Here is a 15188-nt window from a genome sequence, read left to right as displayed (position 1 = left end):
CACAGTACATTTGCGTTTAGCTTTTAATTTACATGCCCATCACTGTCTTCACTAGTCCTACACTTACGTTACGATTTGCATCTCTAGTAGAATACACACTAGACAAGGTAGATGGAATAGTGTACAACTCAGTATGCTGAGTATACCTACAGGACATTGTGAGTTTAGCACATATTTATAAAAGAGGACTGAAACATTACTGAGCCTGGACGTAATAAAACAGAGTTGCGTCAAACTTTTAGTCTGAGTTGTGTTTTTTCTCACACTAAGAAATGATGCACTGCAAGAATAATGTTGCCAAGTTTTTATTTACATAAATCATACATACAAGACCCACTAGTCATTGCTCGTCCTAAGAATTACTAAGAGTTATTGCTTATTTTACATAAATCACAAGCCTTTAGGGTTATAGTTTGTGCTAACAAGTGTTTGAATACTTGTAGTGATTTGGGAAAAAAAAATTAATGCAAGCACACAGTGTATTTTCACATGACTTAATACTAGGTATGTTTATGATAAACCTGTTAATAAACCAGGAGACTTGGATTTGAGCGAATCACTGTGCTTCAATGGTTCTACTAGGGAACATTTGGTATTTCAGATAATCTCCAGGTGCTCTCATTTCTACAGCAGTGTGGTTTTGTCCTTTATAGGTAGACTACAGAGAAGGAATGCAGAAAGCAACACATATACATCAACTTTAACTGAATAAATCAAATCAGACGGAAACTAAAAAAAACATGTGGACACAAAACATTTGAGATATGGACAAAAGACAATTGTGAAATTAAAAATTATACACAGTACATGGGTGAAAGAATTAGGCCTCTCCTTTTCCTGGCACGATTTGCCTTTCACTTCTCTGTACCACCTCAAAAAAAAAAAAAAAAGCACTCATATCTACATTAATGTTGGCTCGGACACCACCAGAAGAACGTGAACTGAACACAGTCGCTATATAAGTTGTACAGCACAGATAACAAAACGCTTCACACGGTTAGGTCAACATGCCTGCATGTTGCTGCGTGTTAACTACAGTTTTCAGTCTCATACTTTTAAATTCCGTACAAAATTAAGAGTGTGTGTGTAAACATCAGGGTAACTGAAATGTTCTATTGGTCATCAGCAGGGAAACATTGGCACAGGTGAGCGTTCAACCAAGTCAAACATTTCTGGGGGGAAAAACATGTATTGACATGAAAAATATATATGTCCATTCATCCAACCACTCATCCACCATCCATCCACAGAAATAAATCTTACACAATCCAACTACAGCAGAAATCCCCCTCTGTGAATATGGAGCTAATGTGCACAGTGACAGAACAGGGCAGTGGAAAACATTACAGTAAATAATGCTTCTTGAAATTTAAATTAAATTAAAAAAGGAATGATATATTTTGTCCGTACATCACATAGGGTTGTCTTTTACTGACACAGCAGGTAAGCTTGTAAGTAAACAGAACACACATGCTCATCACATCTCCAAAAGAAATGGCTTTGGTCATGGTGGCTGTTTCCAGTTTACAATGTGTTGACGGTTCCACCTGGTGGCTAAATTAAGCATCCTCAGAGTAAACCAGCCAGCCATGGCCGCTCTGCAGCATCCACCTCATTAAGCAGCTGACATCCTGCCTCTGAACAGAAACAGTGCATGATGTTCCCGTTATACTTCAGTAGAGAAGAGAAGGCTTTGACGTTTGCTGTCCGGTGTTGGAATGCTCTCCAGCTGAAGGAAGTAGAGAAGGACTTGCACCTACGGACACACAGAAAAAGGTGATCAGATCCACACAAGTAGTCCAAATGTCTCACTTATCAATATCCTGACATAAGCTTTACCTGAGCCATGACCTCTAGAGACCAGCTGTCGTTCATGGAGATTGGCTGCGAGCTGTTTGAGATTTTGCTGTCTTTTTCAGAGGGCCGAAGCAAAGTGGGGCCAAAAACTGTGGCCAGATTGTGCAAAGACATCTTGTTGATGCTCTCATTTTCAGTCACCCTGTAAGAACAAAGCCAAATATAATATTCAACCTATAGATACTCACAAAATCCCAACCCAAACAGTAAATATCTATTTTAACACCCAGCTATGTCAACTATAACACACTGTATTTGTCTCACCTATCATCACAATCAAAAATAGCTAATTTTTTCAAAGGTGGGTAACAGACATACACACTGACGTACAACTGATACACAGATACACCATAGCTCGATTGTGAGGTCTTTTACCTTTTAAGGTGGTCGAGCAAGAAGAGGAAGGTCACCAGATTGGGCTCTGGTAGAGACAGCAACAGGTTGAGCATGCAGCTCTCCTTGGCCACGCTGTCAGAGAGAGCTGCAAGGCAAAAGCACACGTGAATGTGCCGGTGTCACGACTCACAACTGCATTTATGCCCTCCTGACCACTGAAAGTGACGCAAAAATAAAGAAGTGGTGACTGACCGATGCCTCCAGCAAAGTTGGGGTACAACTCATCAGTGAAAAGAGGCTCCGGCAGCTCGCGGAAATACAGCTTCAGTGTTCCAGCGATGGCGTTAACGTCCATCTCCCTCATCATGATAGACACGTCCTTGTTGTCTGCGGGGCAGATGAGACAACAGTCACTAAATACCAAAGAATACGAGCTGCACAATGAGCTTTGAAAAACACTTCTTTCCCAGCTGTGTTTGTTTGCCACGTTTGTCAAATCAATTTTGATAAGAAATCAAATTCAGACTGAACCCACTTGAATCAAAGGCAGCCTTCAGCGCCTGGATGTCAGTTGCGACGCCAGACACTCTGTAGATTCCCACCTCCTCCATTCCTCGTCGCTCAATCTCCTCCACACACTGTCTCACAATGAGGGGAACCTTGGAGCGCTCTCGCCTAGTGACAGAAACATGTTTTAAAGGGGCTACTTACAAATCAACACGTCATATAAATGCTGTAAACACAACAGACCATGGTTGAAATAAGTGTAGCCTGTACTGTGCCACCACAGGGGTACTTGTTAGTAAGGTTGTCACGATACCAGAATTTTTAATTTTGATACAATACTAGTATAAAATAATGATAATCAATACTATGGCAAAAAGAAAAAAAAGTCCTAGGCACACGAAATAGGATCATTTTCTTTTTTTATTAACAACCTGCACACAGTGCTGGTACAGAAAAAGTCACTGAACACATTTTGAGGACCAGCTGATTTTCTTCCCCGTTGTTTCATCTGAGCAGCCTTGGTTTGAAAATCTGATTGTAGATCTGTTTTGTTTTTATTGCAAAGTATCGAATGTTGCCAGTAGACCAGGTTTTCCTGCAAAATGCTAATAGAAGGCTAATAAAAGCTGCTAATATTCTTGATCTAGTCTTGATGTCACACCTTATGGTCTAGTATTCGTTTGGTTAGGGGCACTGGCCTTTCACACAGAAGACATTTTGACATGTAGGAAAAACACAGGTGTAAATAATAAAATGAATGATGGCTGAATTCCATTTAGCTGCTTCAGTTTCAGGGTCCTGGCTCACTGTCACGGCTTACTGGCACAACTGAATAGAGCTGAGACGTTGTTAATGTTATCAGTAACACCTGTGCTTTTCCTACTATGACAAGTCAAAATGTCTGCTGGGAAAATGGTCAAAGTTAGCTTCCAGTGACATGGAGCAGTCATTTCTCTCACATTTAAATGTTGCGTCATTGACAAATCAAAATTCTATGGAGCCCCTTAAAGATCACAGTGAGAATTTTTTTGAGGACTACTTTTGCATTCCCTCACAATATGTTTTGTGTTACCTCGCAATAAATTGCGAAATCTCTCGCAATACTTTTCTTCTTCCATTTCTTTTGAGCCATAAATCTATTTCCGCTCAGCTGCTCCCAGAGCAACACAACAGTACAGACAGTTCTACTGCTCAATAGACATGCATGGTTATGTAATTAGTGAGAGTAAATTAAACAAATTCTTAGATCAAGAGGTCTCTCCAGAAGAAAGCAGTGCGGTGATCTGCAGGATGCTGTCGGTTTAATTTGTGAACAGTTACTGTACTCTGTACTGTACTGAAGCCCAGAGGGGTTTCACTGAGAAAAAGGAGACGTCTCCAGAGGCGGATGTGCAGTTATATCTACCTCATAAAGCTAATATGCTGTATTTGTAGGAGTCAAAAAAAGCAACAAACAAGAAGGCGACTGAAATGCTGCAAACAGAGTCTGTGGTTCTGTCACAGAAAGAGCTGACAGCACTGAACCACTTGCAGAGATACATCAGGAATGCAGAGCAACGCAAGCTGGAAAGCTTTTTGCATTTTTGCACAGGGTCCTCTGTTCTTTGTACAAAACAGATTAAAGTAACCTTCAATGCTGAAACAGATTTTGGTAAAAGGCCTGTTGCTATAAGTGTGGAGCAATAACTGATGTTCCTTATACATACACCTCCTACCCAGAAGTTTGATAATGTTCTATCTGATAACTTCTTTGCAATGGACATCATATAAGGTGAGGTGTCCATAAACAATCTCCACACTACCTTCCATTACAAATAGACATACGGCTCATAAGGAATGGAAGAAGAAAAGTTTTGAGAGGGAATGCAAAAGTAGTTCTCAAAAAAATTCTTGCCATGACCTTTTTTAGGGGGCTCCGTAAAATTCAGACACTAACCCCCCCACCCCCAAAGGTTAATTTTGTAAAAAAAAAAAAAATTGGCATGACACACACACAAAACACACATCAACTCACTTGGTTACTACGTTGATCTTCACCCCAAAGACGCCGGACTGTTTCCGTGAAGGCATTCGCTTCAGGCTGAACTCTCTGCTGGTGAACTTCATCGAAAGCTTCACCTCAATCTGAAACAAATAAAGAAAACCAGTGATTTTAGACAACTATGTGTTAATGTCAGCTAAGCTAGCATATGTAACATTCGCTGAACAGCAGACACTGTGGCTGCAAGTGACAATAGCTCAGTAATGTCAGTTTCACAGCAATAGCTATGCTAATAGATAGATCTTAGTAAAAGCCTCAAGGCTGCTTAAAGATTTGCGAAACCTTTATTTTATTCGTCAAAACAGGTCTAGCTAAAAGAAAACACTATACCTCGACTGGACAAACCTGGAGTAGATTAACACATAGACTCCAGAGAATGTTTAAAACACAATTTCACAGCTTTTTTTTTTTGCATTCAGATCACATAACATCAGGTCTAAATCAAAAACCACTATATTGTTAATCTAGTCCAAATTTGACCAGTGTAAGTGTGGATTTTGAGCTAGACCCGGTCAAATGTGGTCTGAATACAAAAAAGCAGTGAAATTGAAAAAAGGTTTCACAAATCTGAAAGTGGGTTTTAAGCATCCTTGAGGCTTTTAATATGATATCTTATACTTTTTAACAACTACAAGTGGTGCAAAAATGGAGACTCGGCCGCTAAATAACATCACTTCTCTTCTCCTGAACTTTCCCCCTTAACCTCCAAATTGGAAGCTGCAAACCAGAAGCAGCCAACTTCGTCATTGTTAATCTTGCCTCTCTTTACTGGGTTGGTGAAAACACTTACCCCATTCATGGTGATGACTGTCCTCTGCCAGTCTTTATTTTGCAATGTCTGAGGATCCAGCTAAAAAATAAGGACACATTTTTATTTCCAGTGTCACTTCATTTTTAATAATTCAGATTCTCTTCAGAATTAAAAACCAGGAAATATTTTGCCCAAATCAGCTTCAAATTCATAATTATATTAAAATATTAAAAGTGAACACTGTGATAATTTTGTGAATTGCAGTGAGAGTTAAGTTTATTTTCCGTATAGGTAAATAAATGTAGGTAAATATGAGTATTACCTGCTCAATTACTTCACTCAGCCTCACACAAACATAAAGGCCATATGGCCAGGAAGTGTTAACTTGTGTCACTGATCTATTTTAGTCATCTGACTAATACCAGACTGCCAGGCTTTAGTTAACTGTAATCAGGCATGAGTAACATGATAACATTGCCGATAAGCACTGTGCCTGTCCAACGTGGCAGACGTTCTTTCACCCGAGAAACCATCCAATCTCATTCAGATAATCCTTTGTTCAGTGAAAATACATTTTCTTTTACGTAATACTTTTTTATCAAAAAGATACAAAAAAGAATCACAGGCGGTCCAATGCTGGCTTCTAAGAGATAAAACCCAACAGAAATACACCACAGTGTATAACTCAAATAGGGTTTTAAACATCACCAGAAAGCAAAAACAAGTTTGTCCTTAAATGTAGATTCCCAAGGCATCCTTTACAACAACTTCCCATGTAGGTATGTCCACAGCTCATTCTCCATATCTTTACCTTTGGTCTGAGCAGACTGCTACGGACTCTGTCCCACAGACGGGCCCCTGTGCTCGGGGGTTTCCTTGGAGCCGTGTCTCCATCTTCCTCTAGACCGCTGCTGGCCTGATCTACACTCTCCTCCTCATTAGGATTACTCTCACTCATTCTTTCTGGCATGAGCCAACTCTTAAATGTTACTTGTCACTGACTAATGGCAAACAAACAAAGAAACCAGCGCTGTTGCACAGATATCACTATTTTCTAAACCACGGCACTAACGGCAGGTCCTTCATCGCCTTAAAGAATCTTGATGATCTTAACTGATGCAGCAGAAGCTTTACAAAACTTTCTGTATCATCTTCACGTCTCAGCATTGTTAGACACCAAATCCTTTCATTCCAGTGGAGTCCAGAGTCAGAAAAGGAACAAAGCCACGCAGCCTGCCAAGCACGCTTGCCTCCGTGTTGTTCTACTTCCCAGATGGATTTGGGGGATTACCTCCTGAGAATCCCCTCCTACCCTCATTACCAACGTGCTCACGCCTGCCGCTGTGAGTAGTGCTGGCTGGTAATCTAGCATCTCAGGTAGCCTAAACAGGATCCTCTTGGGCCAATAAGTGATTAGTGCTAGTGACTTGTCTTCTCCATATCTGAAACAATATCCATAATATAACCCTTGTATGAACTGTTACCCTTCCCAGTGCCTCTTCTATTCTTTTCTTTTTCCACAGGGCAGGTCTTAAGGTCCTGCCTCAGCTAATACAATCTAATTCTCTTGGGTATGAAATGGTAATACAGGTTATTTAGATTTATTTGTTGTAAGGGTCAGGCTGGAGTTTTCTTGAGTATATTTATCATCAATTTTCTAGCTTTCAAATCGCATTGTAACTCAAATATTTCGCTTTGATCCAAAATTTCCAAACAAAAAATGGCAAAACATTTTTTACAATGGGCAACAACAAGCAACAAGTTTTTTTTCTTTTTCAAATATCATACGCCTTCAAATTAAAATCACTTCAATTCAATACCAATGTGTTGTGTCATATTGTCATTCCTTAGACCATCAGGCCACTCAGTCAGTTTGAAAGATAAAAACTGCCTCTATACCCTTGATGTAGCCATCAACAAAGCAAGCAGAAAGGCCAACATGACACCACAGGTCATGAGAGTGCCTTAAATACCTGACAGATATCCAGGCTCCTGAACAACATGGCAAGTATCTGACTGAGGATGCCAGCACTCACATGCTCCTTTCCTCTAAGACTCCACAGTGTTTTGACCCACCTGTCCAGCAGTGAAATCCCTTCACTGGCTGATCAAAGAGCTTTCTGTGTCTCTCTCTCTCTGTTATACTCTGGAGCAGTGCCAACAGCTACATTTGGTCAACCCAAAGATTAATCCGCCCTCAGTCACAACACCCTATCAGGGGCCAAGCCGGAGTGACCCACCAGCAACCTCATGGCTCACTTCTTTTTCAACAGTGAAGGGCCCTACAGGGCAGGATTAGCCACAAACGGTCCATATAAGTCACCACTGTGGAGGTACTGGAATCAATAGAGGGAGCAAGTTCACTCCACATAGGCAAGGACTGTTTTTCCTATAAATGTCAGTGGAACCGTATCGATTTAGGGTCATACCGAGTCTGTAAATATTGATTTGTTGTTCCTTTTTCTGCTTTGGTGCCATATGGAATACAGTATGATGTATAAGAGGGCCAATGTTCCCCAAAGAATTGGTAAATGTTTAGTATATCATGCCAGACGTGTTTAAAAGTCAGTGTATTTTACTTTTCTGTGATTGGCATTAAAGGAATAGTTCGACATTTTGGAAAAGCCACCTATTATTATTAATATTAAATATAAAGCAACAGCCACAATATGGAAACATAAAGACTGGGAACAGGGCCTGGCTCTGTCCAATGTAGAAAAAAATCCACCTTGCCGTATAGGTTGACTGATAAGTAACAAGAAATTGCAGTAATCCCACACATACAGTATGTTTGAGATAGTTTAGAAACAGTATTAGTATTATGTAGTTAAGTTATTTTTCAAATGTAAAAAGACCCACTCAGTACATACAGTATCCTGATCATAATTCTTAATAACCAACTTTAAATAATACTTACCAAAATGTCTGTTTATGTTATGTATTTATTTTAAAAATGTATATTGTTACAGTATTTTAAACATATATTGGTTTGGACCTCAAAAATCTAGTATTGGTCAGACTCAAACTGGCAAAACTAACACAATCAAAATCATCTAAGTGCGGTAACCCATACCCAGGTATTTCCCTAAAACATAAGCAATTATTTGCTGAGGCATTTGGCCCAGGTCTGCCCTTATTTGTCCGTACCTTTATTTGTCCTTTGGCCATGATCTTGTCTGTGATCTCGCCGTCCTCTTTGCTCTGCTTGGTTTTGTTGTAGCACTTATCATAGCAGAGCAGCCTCAGAGTTTGAGAGCCCTCCAGTTCAATCTCAAACTCCTTGCACCGAAACAGAGAAAAGGCGTGTTACTGTAGGTTTCAGGCCAATGCACAACAATGTACTTTTACTGTAATCCAGTGAACAGTTTTTCTCAGCATCCATGGCCTTTTTCAAAACTGATATGCTTTAATATCATACAGTCATGTCTAGGGGAAACACAGTGCTTTATTGCCTGTCTTAAAAGACACACAGCAGTGGATAGGATCTCACTCAGTCACTTTCTCCACTCTGATTTGCACTCTCACCTCGTTCCAGTTGGGCTCTGTAGAGTCTCTGTACACACGTGTTTTGGCTTTGTTGACAAAGTAGCCAAAGGAATCCACCTCCAGAGAGCAGTAAAGGTCTAGTGGGCACAAGCAGAAGCAGTTTTAACACTTGAATCAAAATGAAACTAAAAACTAGAGATTCAAATCAATCCTCTGGTTGAGACATGTCTGGACGATGCGCAACTGCATGCTGGCCCTACCAGAACTCTCTCTCTCTGGTGTCATTACAGTTCTCATGTTACTGACTCAGTAAATCAAGAAATAGCAAAGAGGAGTGGACTCCCCACTGGTTGAAACATGCCACTGACTATTGCCTGACTGCCTTTTGTGACAAAGAGCACAAAGGAGAGTTTGAGCAGGCAGTGATTTGTGAAAGACATATTTGAGTCGGCTTGTACACAGTGTTCCAGGCTAATCCCACTTGTTCCCCTGCAGCTGCCCTACCAGCTGACAGCCGCAGCCAAGACAGAGAGAGAGAGTACAGCAGATGAGTCTGGACGGATGCGGAGGATGATGTGACAACACGTGCAACCTTTAGAATTATCAGTGTGATGATTTAAAGAATAAGCCACTTACTTAAACTCTGTTTCAGCCCTGATGCAGAGTGGACAATGACATTTAGGAAGCCGTACAAACCAGGAGATTCATCATCTGTGGAGGGTAGCGTTCAGATTATGCAGGTTAAGGTAAAATACAAAACTGTAGGTATATTAAAATGTATATTAATTCCTAAAAAGTACAATACAAATTGAACCTTACCCTCCTTATTCATGGTCATTGGAATCGTGTGAACAGTCTGGAGTTTCACACATGAGTTAGTGAGCATCTGCAGCTCCAGAGAGGTCAGTGAGAAGCTTTTAAAACCTGCGGGACATAGTTAAAGGTAAATGCAAGTCACACAAATATGACATTACAACTGTTATGATAATACTGACTCTCCCATAGAAAGTGCCAGGAAAACTCACACTTCTTCTGCTGCTCACGAATGATCTCCCTCCACTCAGCACGTTCATAGTCCGAAGAGATGAGAAATGTGAAACCCTAAAAGAAATTAAGGGATGATATACTCTATTTCATTGCACTCTCATGCTGTAATGTCACACTTGTCAACAGCAGAGGGCAGCAGAAACCAAATTAAGAAGTTGTTTGTTGAAGGTATTCCCAACAATATTTTGCATTAAAAATGTATAAGGGAAACCAGGTTACATCTTTCATCAATCTAAGCACACTGAACTTTGTACAGGTTTAAATATTCCCTGACTCACCTTGCCGTTTCTGTTGGCCACTCTGAACGCCATGTTGGGTGACATGAGAAGCAGCAGAGACTCTTGTTCCGATAACTTTTTCCTCAGTCGTTCGATCACCTTGGATCCTTTGGTGGTTCTCTACAGATTAACAGTAACAGGGTTACACATGCCGTCTAGACATTTGTTCTATTAATATGTGCAAATCTGTAAGTTCCTTATTTTATTTTTGTTTGTCTTCAGACTTTGGTACAAAGGTGTCATTGTTCTGGTGTTTCTACAGTGCAGTTCCTCCAGATCACCAATAAACTAATAAATCATTAACTCTATGCTGAATTGTTTTCCTTGAATTTTGCGTTGTAGGTGTGTTTACCATCTGTGTATCCTCACCTTCTCTCTTTGGATCTCGTTCTTGATCTGGGAGATTTTGATCTTCATGGCGTCGATCTCCTCATCTTGGACCAGAGGGATGGGGGTGGACTCACAGTCCTCGATAGTCTGGAAGGTCAGGTCAGCCAGTGGGATGTACCACTTACAGTCATACTGTTGGCCTTTTCTGTTGGAGAACAGCATGTGTGTATAATGACATGATTTTTTTTAAACTTCCCAATTTTCTTCACCCGATCATTGTTTGTTAGCAGCGTAAAACCAACAGGGCAACTAGCCACAAGCTTGCAAACACATTTAAGAAACTGGAACCTTTATCTGCCACTGCAACCACTAGCTGGTCACAATGAAACTGTTCTATTTTCAGCAAAGCAGAATTTACGTTAACAAGTTTAATGTCTGTCTGGGCGGACAGGGATTTGAACCATTGGATCTTCCGAGTCACAAGCCTGCATCTCAAGCCTCGGGCTGGACGACGACCCAGACTCACCCTGCAGCCTGTTTTTTCAGCTTGGTGCAGAGCAGCAGGTCAGTGAAGAGGAAGACGTGACGGAGTTTCCTGGAACCTTCGACCAGCTCCACCATGAAACGATCCCTCAGCAGCTGGCGGTTCTGCCAACGGGAAATGAGAAATCACGTCATTACACTCATAGTATCTGTCTTATTTGTCTTAAATACACACCCAATAATCTTAATTTTTCATTAGTTTACTAATGAAACTGTGAGCGAGAATTAAGGTGCTTTCAACCACTATTTTAGCGGCAATACTAAGAACTGCTGAAAGTACAGTATCTAATTTAAGTTTTACATTTGTGCTCAGTTTAAAATGGTTTAATTTGGGGATCACGAACAATGATTTTGTACATGCCTGTAATTATTGTACAGCCTGTAGTGTTGCAGCAGCTATCGGATGAATGCTACCCAACCTCATAGCGGAAGTAAACAAAGTAACATAACAATAAATCATTTGCGATGTGACCAAAACAAGGCAGATGTAATGATGCATTTTCAGACATCGCAGCCAATTCAGCCTCTGATGCTCTGATCTCTGAACTGTTGGAGCACGTCTGCCATGTTTTTAGCCATGCTAGTGGCTTGGCTCTGTGGATGGCTCTGTCTGTCAACCAATTTGCTGCAGACTGAAATATCTCAACAACTATTGGATGGATTGGTGATCCTCTGACTTTTCCTCTAGCGCCACCATCAGGTTGACATTTGTGCTTTTACATGAAATGACTCGACAACCATCTTATTATTCTTATTTCTGTGTTATCAATCATTTCGCACAACACTTTTTTGCAATTTTTCTAAGACTGTGAACATGGCAAACATTATACCTGCTAGACATCAGCATGTTAACATTGTCATTGTGAACATGTTAGCATCCTGACGTTAGCATTTTGCTCAAAGCACTACTATGTACTAAGTACAGCCTAACAAACGCTAGCATAGCTGTAGACTGGCGTTTACCAGTGCATTACTACATACTGATTCTAAGAAGGTTGTGAGTATGTGGTGTGTTCACACTGGAAAATTGACTAAATTCAGTATACTCAAACCAGATAGAATGGATAAAAAAATACAGTGTGGTGTTGATAGATACTATTTTCCCACAATGCAATGCAACAAGGAAATGGAAGAGCTGCTCACAGCTGAAAAAAAATTATGTGTATTAAATCTTAAGAAAGTTTAATTTTCAGTGACATTCAAAAACTGCAGTTTGAATTACAACCGTCATATTGTATCACTTCCTGTTAGTATAAAATTCTAAAGTATGTTGATTATTTTTGTATCCTAACTGCTAAAACAGCATACTATGAGTACAATTAGTGTGTAGTACACACTTTCCTGTTTTAATAATGAATCCTAATCTAATCCCTGTTGATCCGTCCAGCCTGAGGTAAGAGACGGATGTGATGACATGAACTCTTCCTGCAGCAGCTTGTATCTAAATTCCCCCTCTGCCTTTTGACCATTGGGCTGTTTACAGTGACAGTGCCCATGTGAGACTTTGCCATCCCACACCAACCACAGTTCAACAAAAACAAGGAAATCACTGCAGCATGGTTTTCCTTTTCTATTTTCTACACACTCCAGTTCAGTGCTGGCCGGTTACAGACGTGTTGGCAAGGCCCTCAAACATGTTCAGTACTGTCCTGGTTTCAAAAAGAGGTGGCAGAGTAACATCCGCTTATTGTTTTGTGACACAAACATGACCACAAATAGTCAATAATCCAATGGAAAAACAAGAGCTGTAACTGCACAGTGCTCACACCCTCCTGACACTGGAATCTGCTTTATGCAAAATAATGAGATGTTGAGCAGTGAGGCATGTACAAGAGGTGAAGCTAAACAAACTCATGGGTTTAAATGGTCATAGTAATTACAGGCGTGCAAAACATCAACAATGGCTGCAAATTTAGTCGAGAGCTGATCACGTACAACAACAACAACTGGTATTTTAAACTGATTGTCATGTGCTGGCTTGTTATCTGTCAATCTCCTTGTGGGAATTCAGACTTCCTAGACAATATACAGTAGACTGTTCCCAAGAACTTTCTTTGATTTAATATCCCACCCTGGTGGGCAGGGCCAGTTCCCAGAAAAAAAACAGGAAGTTTTCAGTCAGGTCATCTGAATCAGAGCCCTGGGATGCGTGGTGTGGGGGGGGGACAGAGGGGTCAGGAAGCACGGGTAAGTCGGTACACACCCAGGGCAGAAGGTTGGTTAGACAGTAAAGTTGATAAGGAGTGCTGCAGGTCATTTCTGGGAAGCAGAGTTGACACTGCGGCAGGGAAGGATGGGAGTGAGCGCGGAGGTAATCGACAGGTTTTCCTGGTTTGCAACACAGAGACCCCTTGCCTCCAGTGTTTGCACTGCTTTGTCACGAGCTTCCTCTACGCTCCACTTCCTTCACAACTAAAGCAGACAGGGGTAGATGAGTCAGCAACAACCCGACTCACACTCTGGTTTTATTGCAGCTTCCAGACACCTTGTGCTTTGAGCTTTTTACTGTCAACAGCCACGACATGGCGTAAAGCACAGAGGCGGATATAATCCTGAATTCCACAATGATGCTGTTTCAGTGAGAAAATCAAATAAGTCAAAGTGTTCTAAAATACTGTACAGTATGTTCATTTTTGGGACAAAATGTAAAACTCAAGTCCATATAATCAAGTGTTCTGTCAATCAAGAACTTTAGCAGCATATTACTAAACATAAACATGTAGCCCAATTCCCTTTATAGGTTTTACCCACGCTAGCGGCAAGGCTTTATGGATGGCAATGTCAGTCTGTCAGTCAGTCCACCACTTTGGTCCAGACTGAAATATTAAACTATTGGATGAACTGCCATGAAATTTGGCACAGACCATCTTCCCCTCAGGAGCATTTGTGATAACTTTGGTCATCCTTTACTTTTCATCTAATGCCATCATCGGGTCAAATTTTTAATTTGTCCAGTATTATAAATCCCTGCAAAACCACTGGCATTCACATCAGCCTCATCTGTACTTTATGTTTAGTGCTAATTAGCAAATGTTAGCATGCTAATATGCTAAACAAAGATGGTGAACTTGGTAAACATCATACCTGCTAAACATCAGCATGTTAGCATTGTCATTGTGAGCATGCTGACATTAGCATTTAGCTCAAAGCACCACTGTGCCTAAGTACAGCCTCACATGCGTAGAAAGACTCCTGTCTTGTTAAGTTTTGTGTTTTCAATCATTTCACAAGAGACTTTTTTCCCTCTAATATTGGATATTTGTGAAAATACAAGCTCAATTCTCCTCAATGCTCCAAAACGCTCAAGAGCTAGAAGACCACCAAAAATGGGTGGTAGTTAGTGACGCATATATTGGACAAATATAAAACCATATAAAAGCTGGAGCGGCCCAGGGAGCCAGTATTGTGGTGCCAGGCCTCGTCGCTGTGCCACCACACCATTCAAACCACTGAATTTGTCCTTGGCAAAGTGAATAAGTGCTCCACAAAGGGAACAAGCTGTACCTATTCTTAATTTGCCCTTCTCCTCTACGCAAACCCTTGGTGAATATTAACTACAGCTTGGGCTTCTCTCAAGCAAACAGAATTGATGGAATTTTTTTGGGTGAATAACCAGCAAATCCAGTGTCAATCAAGTTTCTGACTCACTTATAGGAACTAGTCAACTTAAAATGCGCCAGCTGGCAGTATGAAGGGGAAGTTGACACTTGTTCATTTAACTACCAAAAACACATTTTATATTGCATTTGGTTTTCAGCGGACCTGAGCACATTTGTTTGAAAAAAGTGGATTTATCCCCCTGGAGTCAGTATAACCCTGAGATGATGCAGTGACTCAGCTTTCCACACTGACCTCTCCCTTCTTAACTGTCATGGACTGTCTACGTGGGGTGATCTCTTCATTAATACTGGACAGGAAGTTCTGAGAGATGCGCAGGGCGTCCTGTAACAGTGCATAGTCCGGGTGGCTTGAGGGCGTGTGCTTCAGGAGGTCCTAGAATAGAAAAGATTAT

At 40.8% G+C, this 15188-nt stretch overlaps 1 protein-coding gene across 2 annotated transcripts in view; it reads right to left on the bottom strand.

Moving 5' to 3' along the window:
• Positions 1 to 289: 289 nt before the first annotated feature.
• The window catches only part of si:dkey-91m11.5 (PH_BCR_vertebrate and RhoGAP_Bcr domain-containing protein), a 33861-nt gene continuing 18962 nt past the window's right edge, over positions 290 to 15188 (bottom strand). Inside the window, exons 8-23 of one of the 2 annotated variants that reach the window (XM_044198137.1) lie at positions 15029 to 15169; positions 11160 to 11281; positions 10673 to 10838; positions 10304 to 10423; positions 10004 to 10079; positions 9798 to 9902; positions 9615 to 9689; positions 9018 to 9115; positions 8640 to 8771; positions 5532 to 5591; positions 4715 to 4824; positions 2729 to 2868; positions 2446 to 2580; positions 2233 to 2338; positions 1840 to 1999; positions 290 to 1756 (exon numbers count right to left, since the gene is read on the bottom strand). In XM_044198137.1, the coding sequence (XP_044054072.1) occupies positions 1667 to 1756; positions 1840 to 1999; positions 2233 to 2338; positions 2446 to 2580; positions 2729 to 2868; positions 4715 to 4824; positions 5532 to 5591; positions 8640 to 8771; positions 9018 to 9115; positions 9615 to 9689; positions 9798 to 9902; positions 10004 to 10079; positions 10304 to 10423; positions 10673 to 10838; positions 11160 to 11281; positions 15029 to 15169 (1836 nt within the window). In that variant the 3' untranslated portion in view covers positions 290 to 1666. Of the gene's footprint in view, positions 1757 to 1839; positions 2000 to 2232; positions 2339 to 2445; positions 2581 to 2728; positions 2869 to 4714; positions 4825 to 5531; positions 5592 to 6303; positions 7549 to 8639; positions 8772 to 9017; positions 9116 to 9614; positions 9690 to 9797; positions 9903 to 10003; positions 10080 to 10303; positions 10424 to 10672; positions 10839 to 11159; positions 11282 to 15028; positions 15170 to 15188 lie in introns of those variants that run through there. The other variant, XM_044198138.1, reaches the window with a different exon arrangement.

Source organism: Siniperca chuatsi, linkage group LG5 (assembly GCF_020085105.1).
Source record: "Siniperca chuatsi isolate FFG_IHB_CAS linkage group LG5, ASM2008510v1, whole genome shotgun sequence".
Lineage (NCBI taxonomy): Eukaryota > Metazoa > Chordata > Actinopteri > Centrarchiformes > Sinipercidae > Siniperca > Siniperca chuatsi.
The sequence above is the reverse complement of the archived record's forward strand: the minus strand, read 5'-3'. Positions and strand labels throughout refer to the sequence as shown.